We start from the raw sequence: 20,707 nt of genomic DNA on the forward strand, positions 1-20,707 counted from the left end.
TAAATGACAATAAAACAAATCCAAAATTCTCTCAGCTCCTTGGCTTGGCAATAAGACCATCAGATTGTAACCAAATTGTCATGAAGATGTTTTTCTCACAAGTCACTTACTTTTGTCAAATTGTCATACTCACCATTAAAGTGAATCCAACAAGCTTTCGCTGCTCCTTGTCTCAGCAGGTACTTCCTCACTGTGACTCAGAGGCTGGACTAATGTTATTTGCTTCACTGTGGAAACCAGTCTTCCCGGTTTCTAAGAAGTTATCTAACTAAGCAAATACCTCAGCTTGAATCACAATTTCCCTCGGGTTGTTCCTGTTAAGCTGGATCAATATCAAACTATCAAGTTGTTATATTACTCTCTCCACAGATGCTGTTAAATCCATTGAGTCCTTACAATATTTCCTGATTGCAATACAAGAGACACTGATCCTCTAGGACTGTTCAGAAGGTGCTGGAATTAAAGATAAATCTGCTGGAAACAACTGTAAAGATGCAGAACAGAGGGACCTGCGTGTTTATCGGCATAAATCATTGAATGTGGCAGAGCAGGTTAAGGGAGCAGGAAATGAAGCATACAGGATCTTGGGCTTTACTATGACGGACATAGTGTACAAAAAGCAGGAATGATTAACCTGTATCAAACTCTGATCCATCCTTAACTGGAGTATTGCATCACCTCTAGGTGCCATATTTTAGGAAGGATATAGGGACATTAGAAAGAGTGCAGAAAAGATTCATGAAGACGATCCAGGCACGAGGAACAGTCGTAATGTAGAAAGGTTGCATAAAAACTCAAGAGGCCGAGAAGGTAAGTTAAACCAGTGTTTTTCAAACTTTTTTTCCTGGGACCCACTTTTGCCAACCAGCTGACCTTCGGCACCCACACCGGTTGACCTTTCCGAGCCACGCAAGCTGACCTGCGCGACCCACATCAGCCAACCTAAGTGACACACACCACATTTGTTTACCTTTAATCTAAAAGGGGAGCCTGCTTGGTCCTCACAATCTCACGCCAATCAGGTTCACAGGAGGACAATGCGCATATCAGGTACAGACTTCAGCCAGTTCTTTTGTGCCATCTTCATCGTTGTAAAAACAGAAAATCCAACCTCGTACATGTAGGTCATCGTGAAGGGCAATAACAACAAAATGCTTATTTTACTCAGCACTGGATATTCATGGGAGATGCTACTCCAGAATGCTGACAGCTTCATGGGCGTTTGGTATGTTTTTAATGTGCTGTCACATGTCAGGTACAGTAGCTTAGTTTTTTCATTTCTTGTCAGCTGTAAGTTAATAACTGACTCTGGGGCCTCAAACACAAAAGGAATTTTCCACCCACCACTTCTCTTTCAAATCCTGAAACTTCTCTCATTTGCCAGTACTTCCCTGCATATAACATATACTTTGCATGCTTATTTGTAATGGTATTATTGACATTAAGAAATCATAATTTTACTGCTTTATTCTTGAGCAGGAAACCGGAGCACCCGGAGGAAACCCATGCAGGCACGGGGAGAACGTGCATACTCCACACACAGTGAACCAGTGGGGAATCGAACCTGGGACCCTGGCGCTGTGAAGCCACTTGAGCTACCGTGCTGCCCTTATCAGTAGGAGGTTTCCTTGCTTATGTTTAACCTGAAGCCATGAGACTTCATGGGATTCAGATTCACTCCCAGGCAACTCCCTCCTGACTGCATACCACTGCGCTGCCACCTCTGCATTCTGACCTGCTGGTGAAAAAGGACATAACCAGGAATCGTGATAGGTATCTGGGACATTGTATGGTATTATTCTGCGAGTATTACTATGTCAGGCTGTTGCTAGACTAGTTTGTGGGCCAGCTCTCCTAAGCACAAGGCCCCTGGACTTTGTAGGGTCAGCAGGGCTGGGTTTGCTGTTGTCATTTCTGGTGCCAAGGTCGATGCCAGGTGGTCCGTCCGGTTCAATGCTTTACATTCTTGTGTTTTCGTAGCGGTTTAACACAACTGAGTGGCTTGCTAGAACATATCAAAGTGCATTTAAGAGTCGACCACATTGCAGTGTGGCCGGGAGTCACATGTAGGCCTGGCCCGGAGTCGCATGAAGGCAATACCAGGTAAATATGGTAGATTTCCTTCCCTAAAGGACATTAGTGAACCAGATGGGTTTTTATGCATATATAAACCCCGATGGGTTTTAGATATACATAAATGATCTGGAGGAAGGTATAGGTGGTCTGATTAGCAAGTTTGCAGATGACACTAAGATTGGTGGAGTAGCAGATAGTGAAGGGGACTGTCAGAGAATACAGCAGAATATAGATAGATTGGAGAGTTGGGCGGAGAAATGGCAGATGGAGTTCAATCCGGGCAAATGAGAGGTGATGCATTTTGGAAGATCCAATTCAAGAGCGAACTATACGGTAAATGAAAAAGCCCTGGGGAAAATTGATGTACAGAGAGATCTGGGTGTTCAGGTCCATTGTACCCTGAAGGTGGCTGCGCAGGTCGATAGAGTGGTCAAGAAGGCATATGGCATGCTTTCCTTCATCGGTAGGGGTATTGAGTACAAGAATTGGCAGGTCATGTTACAGTTGTATAAGCCTTTGGTTCGGCCACATTTGGAATACTGCGTGCAGTTCTGGTCGCCACATTACCAAAAGGATGTGGATGCTATGGAGAAGGTGCAGAGGAGGTTCACCAGGATGTTGCCTGGTATGGAGGGCACTAGCTATGAAGAGAGGTTGAGTAGATTAGGATTATTTTCATCAGAAAGACAGAGGTTGAGGGGGGACCTCATTGAGGTCTACAAAATCATGAGAGGTAGGGACAGGGTGGACAGCAAGAAGCTTTTTCCCAGAGTGGGGGACTCAATTACATGGGGGCACGAGTTCAAGGTGGGGGGAAAAGTTTAAGGGAGATATGCGTGGAAAGTTCTTTATGCAGAGGACGGTGGATGCCTGGAGCGCATTGCCGGCGGAGGTGGTAGAGGCGGGCACAATAGCGTCATTTAAGATGTATTTAGGCAGATACATGAATGGGCAGGGAGCAGAGGGATAAAGATCCTTAGAAAGTAGGCGACAGTTTTAGATAGAGGATCTGGATCGGCGCAGGCTTGGAGGGCTGTGTCATAATATACATCTATGTATATGATGGAGTGCAGACAGGCAGTGATTGACACACAGGATAAGCAGTAAGCACACAGAACAGAGCAGCCAATCACCAGACAGGACACTACCACTATAAAGCCAGAGGGCACTAGATTTCCCGCTCTCTCTGGACCCAGCTACTGAGACAGTCAGAGCTTGTGAGCTAGCCAGTGCAAACACCATGCGGTATCTAGTAAGTCTGGCCAGGCTAGTACATAGGTCTCCAGTCAAGTCAGCATAGTGTCAACCTACAGTTGAACATGTATAATAGTTAAGACGTTAAATAAAATCATGTTGCATCTTATTAAGTGTTGGAGGTCTGTCTCTCGCTACACTGCATCAAGTGCAGTCCATATCGACCCAGCCTGCCCAACACATCAGGTCGAAGGGCCTGTTCCTGTGCTGTAATTTTTCCTTGTTCTTTGTTCTAAGTTTCTTCTTTATCAGCGAGGGACTGGGGGCGAAATTCTCCCCCCCCCACGACGGGTGGGAGAATAGCGGGAGGGCCTTCCCGACTTTTTTGACGCCCTCCCGCTATTCTCCGCCCCCCCCGCCGAAATCCCGACACGAATCGCTGCCGCCGTTTTTTTACGGCCGGCAGCGATTCACAGCTGTTAGAAGGGCCGAAGTCCCAGCCCTTTACGACCTTTTTACGAACGGCAAACACACCTGGTCCTGCCGTTCGTAAAAACGTCGTGACCACCTGGAAAAAAATAACCATGGCACCGATTGGCACGGCAGTACCACGGCCGTGCCAAGGGTGCCATGGGCCCGCGATCGGTGCCCACCGATCGCGGGCAGCGGGCCCGATGCCCGCGCACTATTTGTCCTTCCGCCGCCCCGCAGTATCAATACGCGGGGCGGCTGAGGGGCAACCCGGACCGCGCATGCGCGGGTTTCGCGCAAAAACGCGATGACGTCACCCGCACATGCGCGGGTGGAGTCTTCCCACCTGCGCATGCGCGGCTGACGTCATATGACGCGTCAGCCGGCGCTAAGTCCGACAAGCGGGCTTAACGATTTTCGTTAAGCCCGACTTGTCGGAGCCTCCGACATCGGGCTGCTAGCCCCGACGGGGGACCAGAATCGGTCCCCCGTCGGGAAGGGGCGCGATGCCGTAAAACCCGCCCGGGTTTTACGGCAGTTTGACGATTTCTCCCGTTTTGGGAGAATTTCGCCCTGGGTCTGGGTAGCGTGCGTTTCCAGAGGGTCAGTGCAGACCTGATGGGCCAAATGATCTCGTTCTGCACAGTAGGAATTCTACGGTTCTATGATATTTATACATTTACTCTCGCAAGTGGATTAGTAACCAGATGTCAAAGATTTAAAAGAATGGGCACAGAAATGAAACATTTCTTCAAGTGGTTAAGATCTGAGGCTCCTGAGTTAGATTGACCCGCCCTCTTTCGTCAGGCTCCGGGGGTGAGCAGAGCGCATGCGCGTGCACGGCTGCCGTGGAATCCGCCCCGTCTCCAATGATTGGTGCCTTCTTGTGAGTGCGTACCGCTAACGTCAAACAGGGCTCCGCGGAGTTGGCCTATATAAGCGAGCGGCCATTTTCCTCGGTCTCTTTGTCCTCGGAATGGCCATGGTGGAGGTTGGTGCTGTCGTGGAAGGAGGTGACTGCCCGTTTCGTGTTGCTTTCTTCCCTCTCATGTAGTTTTCTGGCACTAGATCTACCTTTGTTTGTTTGGTTTATAATCTCTGGATGATCGTCGTAATGATATTGCAACAAGAATTTCAAATAAACTAAGATGGAGGACCACGATGGGCGCCACGTGGAGATACACGGGGCCCTCGCAGGCTTTGCACCTTGGGTTGGGGTTGGAGTGCGGGATCGGGACAGAGAGGCGAGGTCTGTGCCCGGGGTGGGGGTGGGGGGTCTGTGCCGAGGGATTTACTTTTTGTTGCGTTATTAAATAGGTCTGGAAATATTCAAGAAGGCCCTCATCCTTTCTGCAGACCATTGTAACATACTGATTATTATTATTTGACGGTCTAATGCCAAAGTTTATAGTTCTGACTTGTAAAATTTGTGTTGGCAGATTTGGCGTGTGGAAGATGTTAGATTTATTTTTGCCTTCCCCTCTGAGTCTTTAGTTTGATCTTGTATTGCGTTTTTCACCATCTAATTGTTGCCATTTTCCTTTCCCTGGTCAGCCGTGGCTCTGCTGGGGCACTGGGCTGTGGCGTTGCTTGAGCATTACGGCTTAGACTGATACCTGTGCAGATACCATGGGAGTGTGCCGGTGCTGTCTATCAGGTAAGCTGTTAAAGTGAGGCCACAATGCCGTGTTGTATACCATTTCAAAGTATGTTGGGGTGTTCCTGCTGGTGCCCTTGCCAGCACTTATTCCTGAACTTCATTAATAAAGACTTTGGGATTATCACATGGATGTTTCTGTGCAAAGTAACTGAAGCACTGCAGGATGTCCAGTGGTAGGTGGGTGTAATTGCAAGCTGTCCTGCTATAGGGAGGGGGTGGGGAAGGCCATTTTTATGAGCTTCAGCTAATGCACAATATAACACTAATTGTTAACTGAGTGTCTTGTGATGTAAATTTGAAAGCTTTAAATTTAAGAGTGAACTCTGGGTTGAGTAGGGATGGAAGATTTCCTGGTCACTATTACTGAGACCAGATAAAATCTGCCCTTGAAAGCTAAATTCCATCCGCTGCTGATGGATCTGAACCAAAGTCCTACAGCGATTTGTCTCTGAATTATGAGACCAGTGTCATGACCAGTATGCCACATCTTGCCTAAATTGCTGGGAGTTGTCCCAATGAATGTTCCCATGTAACTATAGTAATTATTTGCTTGCACATGCTCTCGCCATCTGTACAGGATCAGTGTAAATAAAATGTTGTCCAGTTAAACTGTTGATAACACTTGAGTGTTCATCTAGGATGCATGGAAAGCTCCTGCTCTAGCGTAGTATGATTTTGTATCACTTAATCCTCTGTCATCTTTATCTTTTAAACTTGCTGCTCCTGTATTTGGACACAATCCTATCTCAACCAACTTGTGAAAACCTTGGGTGCAGTGGATGACACTGGGATCTGGGTTAAATTCATAGAATTAGAGTATCCACAGTACAGAAGGAGGCCTTTCAGCTCTTTGAAAGAGCGCCCTACTTAAGTCCATGTTGCCACCCTCTTCTGGTAGCCCAGTAACCCCACCTTTTGGACACTTGAGGGCCGATTTGGAATAGCCAATACACTTAATTCCAACCTTGGGTGACTATGGAGTTTGAAAGCTGTCTGTGGGTTTCCTCTTAGTCCAAAGATGTAAGTTGCGTGGATTGATCATGCTTTTTAAAAAATGTGCCATGGGGTGTTAAAATTGTCCCATCTTGTCCAATAGGTGTGGGGGTTACTGGGTGGTGCATACTTTTGGTGGGTTGGTGCAGATTCAGTGCTGAATGGCTGCCTACACTGTAGGATTCTATGGTAATTTTCATACCCTTTGGTGAAGGTGACCCCTGTGTGGATTTCCTCCTGCAAGTCTGAAAGATGTGCTAGGTGAATTCTCCCTCTTGTGTACCTGAACAGGCATCGGAGTGTCTACTAATTTCATAAACTGCTGTAATTCTGGTTAGTCCGGAGTTTTCTTGGTGCACTCAGCCACAGTGCCTCTGGTGTCCTTGGCCTGTCTTGAATTCAGTTGATCCTTTATCAACGTTGACACTTGTGTACACTTGGGGCCTCTTTGGGGCCCCAAGTTGACACTTGGGGCCTCACGGTAGCATGGTGGTTGGCATCAATGCTTCACAGCTCCAGTGGTCCCAGGTTCGATTCCCGGCTGGGTCACTGTCTGTGTGGAGTCTGCACGTCCTCCCCGTGTGTGCGTGGGTTTCCTCCGGGTGCTCCGGTTTCCTCCCACAGTCCAAAGATGTGCGGGTTAGGTGGATTGGCCATGCTAAATTGCCCGTAGTAAGGTTAATGGGGGGATTGTTGGGTTACCGGGTATACGGGTTACGTGGGTTTAAGTAGGGTGATCATTGCTCGGCACAACATCGAGGGCCGAAGGGCCTGTTCTATAATATTTTTAATGAAATGCAAATTAGATGTACCTTGGTGAGAAATGGGTTTGTGGTACAGCCAGAATTTTGTGCATGCTTGTTTAGTTTGTTTTCCCTTGTCTCTTGGTCTTATCAATGATGAAAAATATCCCGAACCTGAAGTTCTGATGATAAAAAATACGGATCTGACTACTGAGATTTGACCAACTGACTTAGTAAAATACTGCAGGTAATGCATCTGTAAATAAACTTAACATTGCAGGAGAAAATGGAAAGTTGTTCTGAAATGTTAGTTCTATTTCTCACCAAGGATACTGCCGGATCCCACTGATGTTTCAGCACTTTTATGTCTGACTTGATGTATCTGTTGCAAAATGCTCTGAATGTGTTCTGCCCCTCTCTTGTATCTGAAGGTGCAGTTTGCTCTATATGATGGATTACCCTCCAGAAGTTTGATCTCTTTAACAATGGCTGCAGGTAAATGGTTTTACTGTTTTTGCTGCACCCAATCTTGTTCTTGGCAAAACCTGCCCCTTTTGACTGTTGGTTGTTTCCAAAGCTGAAGATCTCATTGAAAATTGTACTGTTATGGCATTTGTTTGTGCCTTCCAGATGTGTATGGTGCTAATCTGGTGATGCTGCATAATTTGGCCATGACGGAGATGCTCAAAATTGACCAAATTTGATATTACTGCAGTAGCTGAAAGTAACAATTGAAATGCTTAATTGTAAATCCCCCAACATTTTACACTGCCATGACCCATGTGCAGCCACTTGTTGAATGATCAAAGTCACTTGGTTTTGATTTGTATTGTAATCTATACATGTTTTCATTATTTTCCAGTGTTGAGGTAACAGATGGAAGAGTTCTATCACCGGTTAAGGGATGTATTCTACCATGGGTAACTGGTCAAGGGATGTATTCTACCATGGGTAAGTGCACATTTAATAGACTTCTCGTTATTGAAGGAAATTTATTCTGTCGCTTCCCAAAATGGTCTAATCAATGATGTCACTATCCCGAACCTGACTCTCTCTTGATGAAACTTACAACGGATCTGACTGCTGAGATTAGACCTTTTTATTGTTTTGTTTAATGGTTTACTGTCTGGCATTTAGTGTGCATACATCCCATCACATTTTTAAACAGTTCAATGCAATTGTTAAACAGTTCAATACAATTGAAGTGGCTGGCTTGTTAGACCATTTCTGAAGGCAGTTCAGTGTTAGCACTTGCTGTGGGCCAGACAGCAAATCTGGTAGTTTCATGATCATTATGAGCTGGGTTTTTATTCCGGGTGTATTCATAGACTTTCAACTACATTCTGAGATGAGTTGCTGCCCTTGATTGAGGAGCATTTTATAGTATGGCATTCTGGGAGGAGCTGTCCACTGGGAGTCGCAAGGCGATAAGGCAGCAGCACTGACCACTGTTGCCACCATCCAGGGCAAAGTCACTTGGTATCCCTCCTTTTTAAAGTTTTAGGGCAGCCAGTTATTTTTTCCAATTTGGGAGGGGGTGGGCAATCTGCCAAACCGGAACATCTTTGGGTTGCGGGAGTGAGGCCTACACAGACACAGGGTCCTCAGAGCTGAGAGACAGCAGTGCTAATCACAGTGAACTTGCTTTCCTTCATGTTGCTGGTCCAAATCCTGGAATGACCACAATCCCCATTGTGGGCCTACCTACTCTAGGTGAATTGCAACAGTTCAAAAAGACTGCTGGCACCCTGTTCAAATTGAGGGCATTTGGGAGTGAGCAGTAAATATGATATTCACGTCCCATGTGGATCTTGAATGGTTTCAAAAGCTGACTTGATGCCATAGAATGCTAGCAGTGCTGTGCAAGTCCTTGCTGTAAATTGTTAACGCTGTAACTTCTGTATTTTCAAGTTTCCTTTGTTTTATTTTGCAGGTGTCATCTATGTTCTGGAGGTATCTGATTTTGCAGATGTTCTGAAGAAATCCCTGCAAAGATGTGCAATTACAACTTGCTGCCCTGGTCATGTTCTTGGATGACGATACATGTAGCCTGTTTCCAATATTAATAAAAAGGTTAAACTAATTGTTTCAATTTTATACCCACCCTTGGTTGGGTTGAGCTTTCAGCTACAGTTAAAATAACAGTTGCGTTACATTTTGCTTGTGCAGGCTGGCAGGAAGTGATATGAAATGAAAGTCACTTATTGTCACAAGTAGGCTTCACATGAAGTTACTGTGAAAAGCCCCTAGTTGCCACATTCTGGCACCTGTTTGGGGAGGCTGGTACGGGAATTGAACCGTGCTGCTGGCCTGCCTTGATCGGCTTTAAAAGGCAGTGATTTAGCCCTGTGCTAAACCAATCCCTTGTGCTTCTAATATTTCATGATGTGGAGATGCCGGCATTGGACTGGGGTGAGCACAGTAAGAAGTCTTACAACACCAGGTTAAAGTCCAACAGGTTTGTTTCAAACGCGAGCTTTCGGAACACAGCTCCTTGGGTCCTGCGCTCCGAAATCTCGTGTTTGAAACAAACCTGTTGGACTTTAACCTGGTGTTGTAAGACTTCTTACTGTTACAATATTTCAGAGGGATCTGTACTGTTCAATTATTGGATTGCACATTGGGGGATTTGGTTATTGAGATGACAAACATCGTAGAATGTGATTTCATTGTAGATAAGTGGGAAGTGGTCCTTGGGTCACCTTGGGACCAATTTAGTGAATCTTTGCTGTACTGCCTCCTTAATCTTGAATATGGAAATCACAGATTGTACAGTGCTTCATGTGGTCTCAGAAAAGCTCTGTACAATTGTCATAACCTTATGCTTGCACTCTTATTCCCTTGAAAAAGATCAGCATGCTACTGCTTTGTGCCTGCTTAAGTTCCTGGTGGGCACCCCAGGTTCCTCAATGCCACCATTCACAGGTTTCACTTGTACAAAAAGCAGAATATGTAAAACCAAACTAAACCTCCAGTTTGAGTCATCTAACATCTTCACAGCTTGCCTTTCACCCAGGCTAATGTGCTGAGACTTGGGAGAATTTGAGAATTATTGCCAGAACATTCACTGTTTTTAGAATTCTAGTAAGCCATTAGGTTTTGTGTATTGGTCCCTTGTGCTTCTAATATTTATTGCCATCCTGAAGGAGCCTTAATATTTTCCTATGATTTGTAAAATCTTAATCTCTTTGTTTATGTTCCTAATTTGCTGTCTTTAGACTACCCAATTCATTTTTTCGAATTTAGGGTGGCCAATCCACATATCTTGCATATCTTTGGGTTGTGGGGGCAAAACCAGGGCAAATAGAAACTCCATACGGACAGTAACCCAGAACTGGGATAAAACCTGGGACCTTGTTGCTGTGGGGCAGCAGGGCTAACCCACTGCTGCCCTGCTGCCTTTGATTTTAATGCTCCCAATCTTCTGACTTACTACTATTTCTCAAATCACTGAAGGCTCACATGCAGGTACAGAGACAAATGGAATATTAGCCTTTTACTGCAAGCAAGAGGATTTGAGTACAGGAGTAAAGGCTGGATGGTACATCCAGGTATGTTTCCCCTGGTTAGGAAGTGTAGAGGCCTGCAATGAGAATTTTGTTTACTTGGAGGGTTGTGAATCTTTGGAATTCTCCACCCCAGAGGCCTGTGGAAGCTGCCATTGAGAATGTTTGAAGCTGAGATTGGTAGATCCAATGTTGGGGTTATGCGAATAGTGTGGGGAGAAAAGACATTGAAGTAGCAGAAGAAACAAAAGAAAATGTCAACAGGTCTGGCAGCATCTGTAGGGAGAGAAGAGCTAAACTTTCGAGTCTGATGACTGTCAAAGCTAACAGACAAAGTGGGAAATATTTATACTGTGGAGTGAGAATAAAATAACTTTCATTCTCACTCCACAGTATAAATAGTTCCCAATTTGCCTGTTGGCTTTTGACAAAGTCATCGGACTGGAAACGTTCGCTCTTTTCTCTCCCTACAGCGATTTTCCAGCATTTTCACTTTAGTTTCAGATTGCAGCATCGGCAGTCATTTGCTTTCATTGAAGTGAAGATATTGAATGGTAGAGTAGGCTTAATGGCCTGTTCCTCTTTCTAAATACAGTAGTGCAATTGAACAAAAGATAGTGCATTTGCAAAAATAGATATCTGATGTCTTTTTTTGAAAAAAACTGATGGGCCGACTTCCAAAATATCACATGTTACCTGAAATTTTCATGAGCTATAGGTTAAATCACCCAATGTTTGGACAGTGTAGTACAAAGTTCTTGACATTTAGTGCAGAAATGTCCAAGCTCCCACTAGATTGTCCAAGCTCATGCTGGATTGGCATAACCCATCTTCCGAAATGAATTTGACGGCAAGGAACTTGCACTGTAGAATGATCAGGATTGAGCTGTGGGACAGTGTCATCCCAGACTTTTAAAAGCTGGACCAGCTTACAGGGTGGATTGGCATGCACAATATAATGCCAATATGAGAATAAATGAAGTAGTGGTTAGTACTGCTGCTTCAAGGCCCTGGGTCACAAGATTTTTTTTTTTAGATTGACAAAAGATTAGTGCAACAGCTCTTTCCACACCATGTTTGAAATCACAATGGGATGCCATTTAACCAAGTTCCAGGAGTGGTCAAATTAGCGGGTAGGGAATTTTGCTAAAAGGATCCGAATTTGCACTGCCTCAGGTAAAAAGGATTAATTGAGGACTCGGGTGACTCAATGGAGCTTAGAGAGATAAGAGGGGGGGGAAACTCATTGAAACTTGCAGAATACTGAGAGGCCTAGATAGAATGAATGGGGAGAGGATGTCACCACTCGTAGGAGAAACTAGAACGTGAGGGCACAGCCTCAGACTGAAGGAATATCCTTGAAACCTGAGCAATTTCTTCAGCCAGAGTGTGGTGAATCTGGAACTCATTGCCACAGAAGGTTGTGGAAGCCAAATCATTTAGTGTCTTTTGTTTACAAAATATTTTGTTGAGACATTTATAATTTTAAACCGGTTTCAACAAGCAAAACAACATAACCGATGCCACACCCCAGCCAATTAGTTTTACACAAACAGGACCAGACCCCTTTCCGTTGGATCTGCCGTTACTAGCTTATGCCTCCCTTTCTGCCCCCTGACAGCCAAGTTTTCTCGAAGTCGAGGAATGGCTGCCACATCTGGGCAAAGCCCTGCAGTGATCCCCTCGAGGTGAATTTAGTTTTCTCAAGTCTCAGAAACCCCGCCATGTCACTAATCCATTTCCCTGACTTTGGGGGTTCCACGTCCCGCCAACTTTGTATGATCCATCTCTGCACCACCAGGGAGGCAACGGGCAGGGCATCAACCTCACCCCCCGGGCTCCCGAATCTTCCGACACCCAAAGATCGCCACCTCTGGATTTGGCACCACCCTCACCTTTAAAACTTCTAACGTGACATCAGCAAACACCTACCAGAAGTCCCTCAGCCTCGGATAAGACAAAACATGAACATGGTTTGTAGGACCCCCCGCCCACACATATCCTCCACCCCGCTGAAGAACCTGCTCATCCTGGCCACTGACATGTGAGCCCTGTGGACCACCTTAAATTGTACCAGGCTGAGCCTGGCACACGAAGATGCATTGACTCACCTCAGGGCCTCGATCTCTGAAAACTTATCCTCTCCTACTCCTGTTCTCGACACCACCTTCTGTAGCCACCAGTGTGGGAACGTCTAAACGTACCTCCACACAAAATCTCATTTGCAGATGCTGGAACCCATTCCGACCTGGCAACTCAAACTCCTCCAAGCTTGGGAAACCCTCATCAATGAAAAGATCTCCAAATTTCTCAATCCCTGCCCGCTATCACCTCGAGAACCCCCCCCCATCCAGGACCTCTGGAGTGAACCGGTGATTATCACATATTGGTGCCCACACTGATGCCCCCTCCAACCCCATGTGCTGCCTCCACTGTCCCCACACCCTCAGGGCTGCCACTGCTGCCGGGCCTGTGAGGTACGTGGCCGGCGTGTGAGAACAGGTGCCGTTAACAGTGTCTTTACATGAGTCCGTTCCCAGACTGACATCTCCCCCAATACTAGCTTCCTGACCACTGCAATATTTGCCGCCCAATAATAATTGATAAAATTCGCAAGAGCCAGCCCCCCCCGTGCCATTCTTCACCTGTGGGGTTTTACCCACCCAAACAAATCCCGACATCACCGTATTTACTTTTTTAAAGAACACCTTGGGAATAAAAATCGGAAGGCTCTGAAAGGCAAACGAAAATCTCAGAAGGACCGTCATTTTTACTCTGAACTCGCCCCACGAATGACAATGGGAGCGCATCCCACCTCAGAAAGTCCCCCCTCATCTGTTCTACCAAATTACCCAGATTCAGTTTATGCAGCTGTTCCCACTCCCGCGGACCTGGTTACCCAAATACCAAAAGCCCCCTCCCCCACCATCTTGACCGGAAATCTCTCCTCGCCTGAATGGCAAAAACCTCACTCTTGCCTGTATTCAATTTATACCCCAAATTCCTCTAATAGCCCCATAATCCCTTCAATTCCCCCCAGATTCCCCCCAGCGAGTCCGATATGTATAAAAGTAAATAGTCTGTGTAAAGACCCTGTGCTCCACCGCCCCACACTATCCCTTGCCAGACACTCGACATTCTCAGTGCCATTGCCAACGACTCTACAGCCAGGGCAAACAGCAGTGGGGAAAGTGGGCACCCCGCCTCGTCCTTCGGTGTAATCTAAAATAATCTGATCTCACCCTGTCCGTCCACACACTCGCCACCGGTGTCTGATAAAACTACCGGACACACTGTAGCCATCTAAGATGGCCACTAACGAACACAAAATGGAAGAGTGCAGGGAAAATGGACATGTTAAAGAGCAAACAGTTTGCAGAGCAATTCTATATTGAGACAATTGCAGAAACCGGTTTCCTGACAGCTGCAGAGATTAGGCAGCACTGTAAATGAGAAGCCGTTAGCATATTAATGAGGTGATACCGGGCCAGTCCCAGGTACAATGGACACAAATTAAGTATCAATCGATACATTCAATAGCAGACCAGACACGGTGGAGCCAGAGAAGCCCAGGACAATAAGTCCTAAGAACCGCCCCAGCGATCAAGGAACGGCCCTAGGATTGGGGGGTTCAAACCATATCGATTGGGAAGAGGCTCAATCGATCCCCAGCAGGTGAGGGAGCCCGCCCAAAGGGGCGCGGACCCCCTGGGACCTATAAAAGAAAGGTCCCACACATGGTTCAGTCTCCGGCCTCCGACTCCAGCCTCCAGACCCCTGTCTTCTACATCAGCCGTTGAGCAGCAGCCGCAATAAGTAAGTGCCTAACGACGACCGCTACCTGAAACCGGCATTACTTACACCCTTGCCGACTGATAGTGATCCGAAGCCTGCAGACCAGACCAGAACAAAGGCCTTGTTCCCTGACCTCGCAGTTCCTTCTTAGCTAAGTATTAGTTGCTTAGTGGTAGAAGTAAGTTTCATCTTTAGCGTGTGCATGAGTGTTATTATAATTCTGTTATAATAAACTCTAATTGTTTTGGACTTACTAATTGGTGTACAGCTTTATTGCTTTGAACTTGACCTTGAAACTTGTGACAGTGTCTTTATGGCACCTGGCGACTCCAGAGCTTAGAACGAGAAACAGAGCCAAGTGAGTGTTAAGCACACTCACCCAAAACGAGCAACAACACCCTAAATCCTTAACCAAACTGCCTCAGGACCTCACATAGGTATTCCAACTCCAGTCGATCAAAGGCCTCTGAGTCCATGGCCACCACCACCTCTACCTCAAGTTCCCTGGAGGCATCATGATCATTAAATAACCTCCTGATGTTGGCCGCCAGATGCCTCCCCTTCACAAACCCCATCTGGTCCTCCCCTATTACCCCTGGCACACAGTCCTCGATCCTCAAGGCCAGGTCTTCGCCAATAGTTTGGCATCTACATTTAGCAGGGAAATAAATCTATATGACTTGTGAGGGCCACGAAGAATCGAGCACGAGTTGAAGGATAGAAAGAAATAACATTTATTTACAATAACATGTATATACAACAGCAGCAGCAACTTCCCTTGCTGCTCACTCTCCTCTAGCCGGTTCCAAACTGGCCAACTTTATTTATGCAAGGAATCTGCTAATGATTTCTCCGCCCCCCCCCCCCCCCCCTCATTGGGGAAGCTCATACTCCCAAAGGATTGTGGGATTGCCATTAGTCCCCAGCCAGTGGGAAGCAGGCAGGTTCTTTTTTTTTTAAAATACTTTTTATTGAAGAAATTTTTCAGAGAGCAGGCAGGTTCTAACAATGACCCACATTGTTCCGGATCTTTATCTTGCTTTAGGATGAGGGAGATCGCGCCTGTGACAACGTCGGGGGGAGTACTCCCAGTTCCATTGCCTCATAGAAAGCCCTTGCCAACAGCGGTCCCAATACCCCTGAGAACTTCTTAGATTGGATTTGTTTATTGTCACGTGTACCGAGGTACAGTGAAAAGTATTGTTCTGTGAGCAGCTCTAACAGATCATTTTGTACATGAAAAGAAAATACATAAAAGGGCAACACAAGGTCCACAATGTAAATACCTAGACACCGGCATTGGGTAAGGCACACAAAAGTGTAGTGTTAATGAGGTCAGTTCGTAAGAGGGTTGTTTAGGAGTCTGGTAACAGCAGGGAAGAAGCTGTTTTTGAGTCGGTTCGTGCATGTTCTCAAACTTTTGTATCTCCTGCCCGATGGGAGAAGTTAGGAGCGGTCTTTGATTATGCTGGGCAACACCGTGGTGCAGTGGGTTAGCCTGTTGCCTCACACCGCTGAGGTCCCAGTTCGATCCCTGCTCTGGGTCACTGTCCGTGTGGAGTTTGCACATTCTCCCCGTGTTTGCATGGGTTTCACCCCCACAATCCAAAGAAAGGGCCTCACGGTAGCATGGTGGTTAGCATCAATGCTTCACAGCTCCAGGGTCCCAGGTTCGATTCCCGGCTGGGTCACTGTCTGTGTGGAGTCTGCACGTCCTCCCCGTGTGTGCGTGGGTTTCCTCCGGGTGCTCCGGTTTCCTCCCACAGTCCAAAGATGTGCGGGTTAGGTGGATTGGCCACGCTAAATTGCCCGTAGTGTAAGGTTAATGGGGGGATTGTTGGGTATACGGGTTACGTGGGTTTAAGTGGGGTGATCATTGTTCGGCACAACATCGAGGGCCGAAGGGCCTGTTCTGTGCTGTACTGTTCTATGTTCTATGTTCTATGTGCAGGGTAGGTGGAGTGGCCACGCTAGATTGCCCCTTAATTGGAAAAAATGAATTGGGTACTCTAAATTTATTTTTAAAAAGATTATGCTGCCCGCTTTCCCCAGGCAGCGGGAGGTGTGGACAAAGTCAATGGATGGGAGGCAGGTTTGTGTGATGAACTGGGATGTGTTGCCGACTTTCTTGCGGTTTTGGGCCGAGCAGTTGCCATACCAGGCTATGATGCATCCAAATAGTGCATGGTGATATGGTGCATCTGTAAAAGTTGGTTAGAGTTAATGTGGACATGCCAAATTTCCTTAGTTTCCTGGGGGCGCATAGGCGCTGTTGTGCTTTCTTGGTGATAGCGTCGACGTGGCTGGACCAGGACAGATTTTTGGAGATGTGTAGGAATTTGAAACTGCTAACCATCTCCACCTCGTCCCCGTTAATGCTGACAGGGGTGTGTACAGTACTTTGCTTTCTGAAGTCAATGACCAGCTCTTTAGTTTTGCTGGCATTGAGGGATAGATTGCTGTCGCTGCACCACTCCACTAGGTTCTCCATCTCCCTCCTGTATTCTGACTCGTCGTTATTCGAGATCTGACCCACTATGGTCGTATCATCAGCAAACTTGCAGGTGGAGTTGGAACCAGGGGTTGCACACCTGTTGTCTGCCCCACTCCACTACTTGGAGAATTCCACCAGGTACCTGTCTGATCCAGCCCCTCCACTACTTCTACCAGCCCAATTGAGGCCCCCAGGCCCTCCACTCACTCCTCACCCACCTACGGGGCCCCCGCATATCTCCTGTCCGCCTGCCTCCGCCTTCTCCCTATGTGCCCAAATCAAAATAAACTCCCCCCTGACCACTGCCTTCAATGCCTCCCAAACCGTACCTGCCGAAACTTCCCCCGTATCAATAATTTCCACATATCCCCGGATGGCCTTCCTCATCCGCGCACACACCTCTTCCTCCGCCAACAATCCCACATCCAGCCTCCATGGCGGGCTCTGGGCACCCCCCCTTTGCTCACTCATAGTTCCACCCAGTGCAGGGCATGGTCCAACACCACTATTGCCGAATACTCAATATCAACCAAACCTGCCAGCAACGTCTTGTCAAACATGAAAAAGTCTATGCAGGAGCACACCTTGTGCACATGGGAGTAGAATGAAGATTCTTTCGCCCTCGGTCTCCCAAATCTCCACAGATCCACCCCACCATGTGCTCCATGAACCACCTTAGCTGTTGCCCACACCCTCCCCGACCTTGAGCTTGACCGTTCCAGTCTCAGATCCAGCACCGTATTGATGTCCCCCCCCCCCCCCCCCCCCCCCGATAATCAGCCGATGAGAGTCCAGGTCAGGAATCCTCCCAACTAGGGCAGCACGGTGGCCTAGTGGTTAGCACAGATGCCTCACGGCGCTGAGGTCCCAGGTTCGATCCCGGCTCTGGGTCACTGTCCGTGTGGAGTTTGCACATTCTCCCCGTGTCTGCGTGGGTTTCGCCCCCACAACCCAAAAATGTGCAGAGTAGGTGGATTGGCCACGCTAAATTGCCCCTTAATTGGAAAAAATAATTGGGTACTCTAAATTTAAAAAAAAAAAGGAATCCTCCCCAGCACCCGCCTCATAAATTTAACATTGTCCCAGTTCGGGGCATTGGTATTCACTAACATCACCCATATCACCTCCATTTTCCCACTTACCATAACATACCTCCCCCCAGAGTCCGCAACTCTACTTCCTAATTCAAACGCCACCCATTGTTTGATCACAATCGCCACGCCCTTCATTTTAGAGTCCAATCCAGAATGAAATACTTGCGCAACCCATCCCTTCCTCAGTCTAGACTGGTCCCCCACCTTCAGCATGGCCACATCCGCCTTTAACCTTTTTAAATGTACGAACACACGGGCCCTCTTGACCAGCCCATTCAACCCTTGCACATTCCATGTGATCAGCCTGGTTGGGGGAAAGCCTACTGGCCCTCGCCAATCAACCATAGTCCCTCCTGGGCCAGCCTCCAGCCTGCGTCCCGCAGCTCCTTAGGCCCGCCCTCCGTCATCGATCCTCCTCCTATCACATTTCAAGACCCCTTCCCCTGTCGGCATTAAGTGTCATCAACACCGCCCCCCCGCCCAGTCCCCCAAACAACAACCCCTACCCCCATCCCCCCACTATCCTTCTCCTCTGCTCACCCCCCACTGCGCCTCTGTGAACTAACCCGCCCAGCTAGCCTGGCAGCCCCCGCCCATGGCGGCTAGCATCTTACCCCCACCCCCCCCCCCCCACTGATCCCCTCGCCCTCTGCTCAATCATCCAGCTAGTGAAAGCAAAAACAGCCCCTCCCCAAGCCCAATCGAAGAGATCAACCTCCCATCTTCCAACAAAGAACAAAAACAAACCTGAAGCCGAACAATGGGCCCAAACACAAGTTAAACACAGTGCCAAAGCCTCTCCATCAAAGTTCAAAGTCCACCTTCTCCTGCCAGTCCATTGTCTCTGATAAATTTCATCGCCTCCTCCGATGTCCCAAAGTACAGCTCCTGGCCTTCATTAGTCACACACAGACATGCAGGGTACAACATCCCAAACTTCACCCCCTTCTTGAAGAGGGCTGCCTTGGCCTCATTAAAACTCGCTTTCCTCTTGGCCAGCTCTGCACCCAGTTCCCGATATGTTTGAAGTTCACTGCCCTCCCAGGTGCAGCGCTTCGTCTGCCTGGCCCACCTCATGACCCGCTCCTTGTCCAGAAAATGATGCAAATGCACCGCCATCGCCCTCGGCGGCTCGATTCCCAGGGGTTTCCTCATTAGTGCCCTGTGCGCTCGATCCACCTCCAGAGGCCGTGTGAATGTTCCCTCTCCCAGCAGCTTCTCCAGCATCCTCCCCACATACGCACCAGCCTCTGCTCCCTCACTTCCCTCCGGCAGGCCCACAATCCTAATATTCTGCCTGCGTGACTGGTTCTCCAGGTCTTCAACTTTCTCCTGGAGCCGCCTCTGCTGATCTCGCATCAGCCCCATCTCCGCTGCCATCGAGGTGAACTGCTCCTCATGTTCCCCCGCCGCCTCCTCCATCTTCTAGACCGCCTGGCCCTTGGTTGCCAGCTTTGTTTCCACGCGGTCTACCACCGCCTTGATTGAATCCACTGCCCCGTCCTGGTCCTCCAGACTCCCCTTACGTCGCCGCATGAACTTACCATTCAGGAAGCTCACCAGCTGCTTTGTTGACCACTGAGGCGGCAGGGCCGCTCCCTGACCCACCGCCATCTCCACATGCGTCGCAGACACCACACCAGCTTTGACAGTCTGTTCCCCTCTTTTGCAACCGCTTCTGGCCCTCAGCTGCATACACCAGTGGGTCAATCTCTTCCACTAACTCTCCTGCACCTTTTCGCCTCCTTACATCCACCCGTTAACTGACGAAAAGGTCCGAAACAAACGCCACAACGGGGCCACCAAATGTGTGACCACTCACACCATGGCCGCCACTGGAAGTCCCGATAGATAGGTTCTTGATTAATGAGGGGATCTGAGGGTTATGGGAAGAAGGCAGGAGAAAGGGGATGAGAAACATCGGTCATGATTGAATGACAGAGCAGATTTGAATGGCCTTATTCTGCTCCAATGGTCTAATGGATAGGACTTCATTTTTCCAGTCCTCTAGGAATTGATCGGGGGGCGGGGGCGCAGTGTTGGGGACAAGGACAGGAGGGGTGAAATGGTGAGGTATAGCAGGAGAGGGTGGAGTGTCTTCCCACCACTGTGCCGTTAGAGCAGCACTGGGGAAAGTTGAGGACGTCCCTCCCGCCCAGAGGCTAATTAAGGATCTCTTTCCGCCATCGCTGCGGTGGGCCCTCTATGTGGGGAGACCCTTTGGCGAATGCTGGCAGCCTCCCTTGGGCTGAGTCTTCAGGTACTTTTTGGCCCATGGAAAGGGGTGGCAATGGCTGCAGCAACCACAGACCTCCATCTACCTGATTGTGGGGATGATGTCCTCTTCTCCCAGCTGCAATCCCAGCAGTTGCCAGGAACCAGTTAAGAGTCTATCAAATTGTATATTGGCATTACCTGTTGAGAGTTTGTCTCTATACATATTTCCAACTCTTAGTGTAAAGGCATTGAACCACGGTCCCTGGTGCTGTGAACTGTAAAGGCAGCTTTCAGTGAAATTATCCAGACCACCCACCACTGACACCCGTTTCTAAAACAATAATTAGGGACGGTACAGTGGTTAGGGCTGCTGCACTTTCCTCCCACAGTCCGAAGATGTGTAAATTAGATAGATTGGCCATGCTAAAATTTCCCCTTTGTGTCCAATAGTTGGATGGGCTAAT

At 47.8% G+C, this 20,707-nt stretch overlaps 1 protein-coding gene, 1 long non-coding RNA gene and 2 other non-coding genes across 7 annotated transcripts in view; 3 read left to right on the forward strand and 1 right to left on the reverse strand.

The window, feature by feature from the left end:
- The window catches only part of LOC119969245 (transcobalamin-1-like), a 69,855-nt gene extending 69,500 nt beyond the window's left edge, over positions 1 to 355 (reverse strand). Inside the window, exon 1 of one of the 4 annotated variants that reach the window (XM_038802623.1) lies at positions 134 to 355. In XM_038802623.1, the coding sequence (XP_038658551.1) occupies positions 134 to 136 (3 nt within the window). In that variant the 5' untranslated portion in view covers positions 137 to 355. The remainder of the gene's footprint in view (positions 1 to 133) is intronic. The other 3 variants (XM_038802605.1, XM_038802615.1, XM_038802595.1) reach the window with 3 other exon arrangements.
- Positions 356 to 4,652: 4,297 nt separating this feature from the next.
- On the forward strand, positions 4,653 to 9,220 carry LOC119969259. Its single transcript, XR_005461321.1, has 5 exons — positions 4,653 to 4,754; positions 5,296 to 5,398; positions 7,569 to 7,632; positions 8,000 to 8,088; positions 9,071 to 9,220. It is a non-coding gene; the product is annotated as an uncharacterized LOC119969259 (long non-coding RNA).
- On the forward strand, positions 7,286 to 7,354 carry LOC119978737. Its single transcript, XR_005463558.1, has one exon. It is a non-coding gene; the product is annotated as a small nucleolar RNA SNORD50 (small nucleolar RNA).
- LOC119978744 lies at positions 8,157 to 8,227 on the forward strand. Its single transcript, XR_005463560.1, has one exon. It is a non-coding gene; the product is annotated as a small nucleolar RNA SNORD50 (small nucleolar RNA).
- Positions 9,221 to 20,707: the final 11,487 nt, after the last annotated feature.

This window comes from Scyliorhinus canicula, chromosome 1, assembly GCF_902713615.1.
Source record: "Scyliorhinus canicula chromosome 1, sScyCan1.1, whole genome shotgun sequence".
In the NCBI taxonomy this organism is placed as follows: Eukaryota; Metazoa; Chordata; class Chondrichthyes; order Carcharhiniformes; family Scyliorhinidae; genus Scyliorhinus; species Scyliorhinus canicula.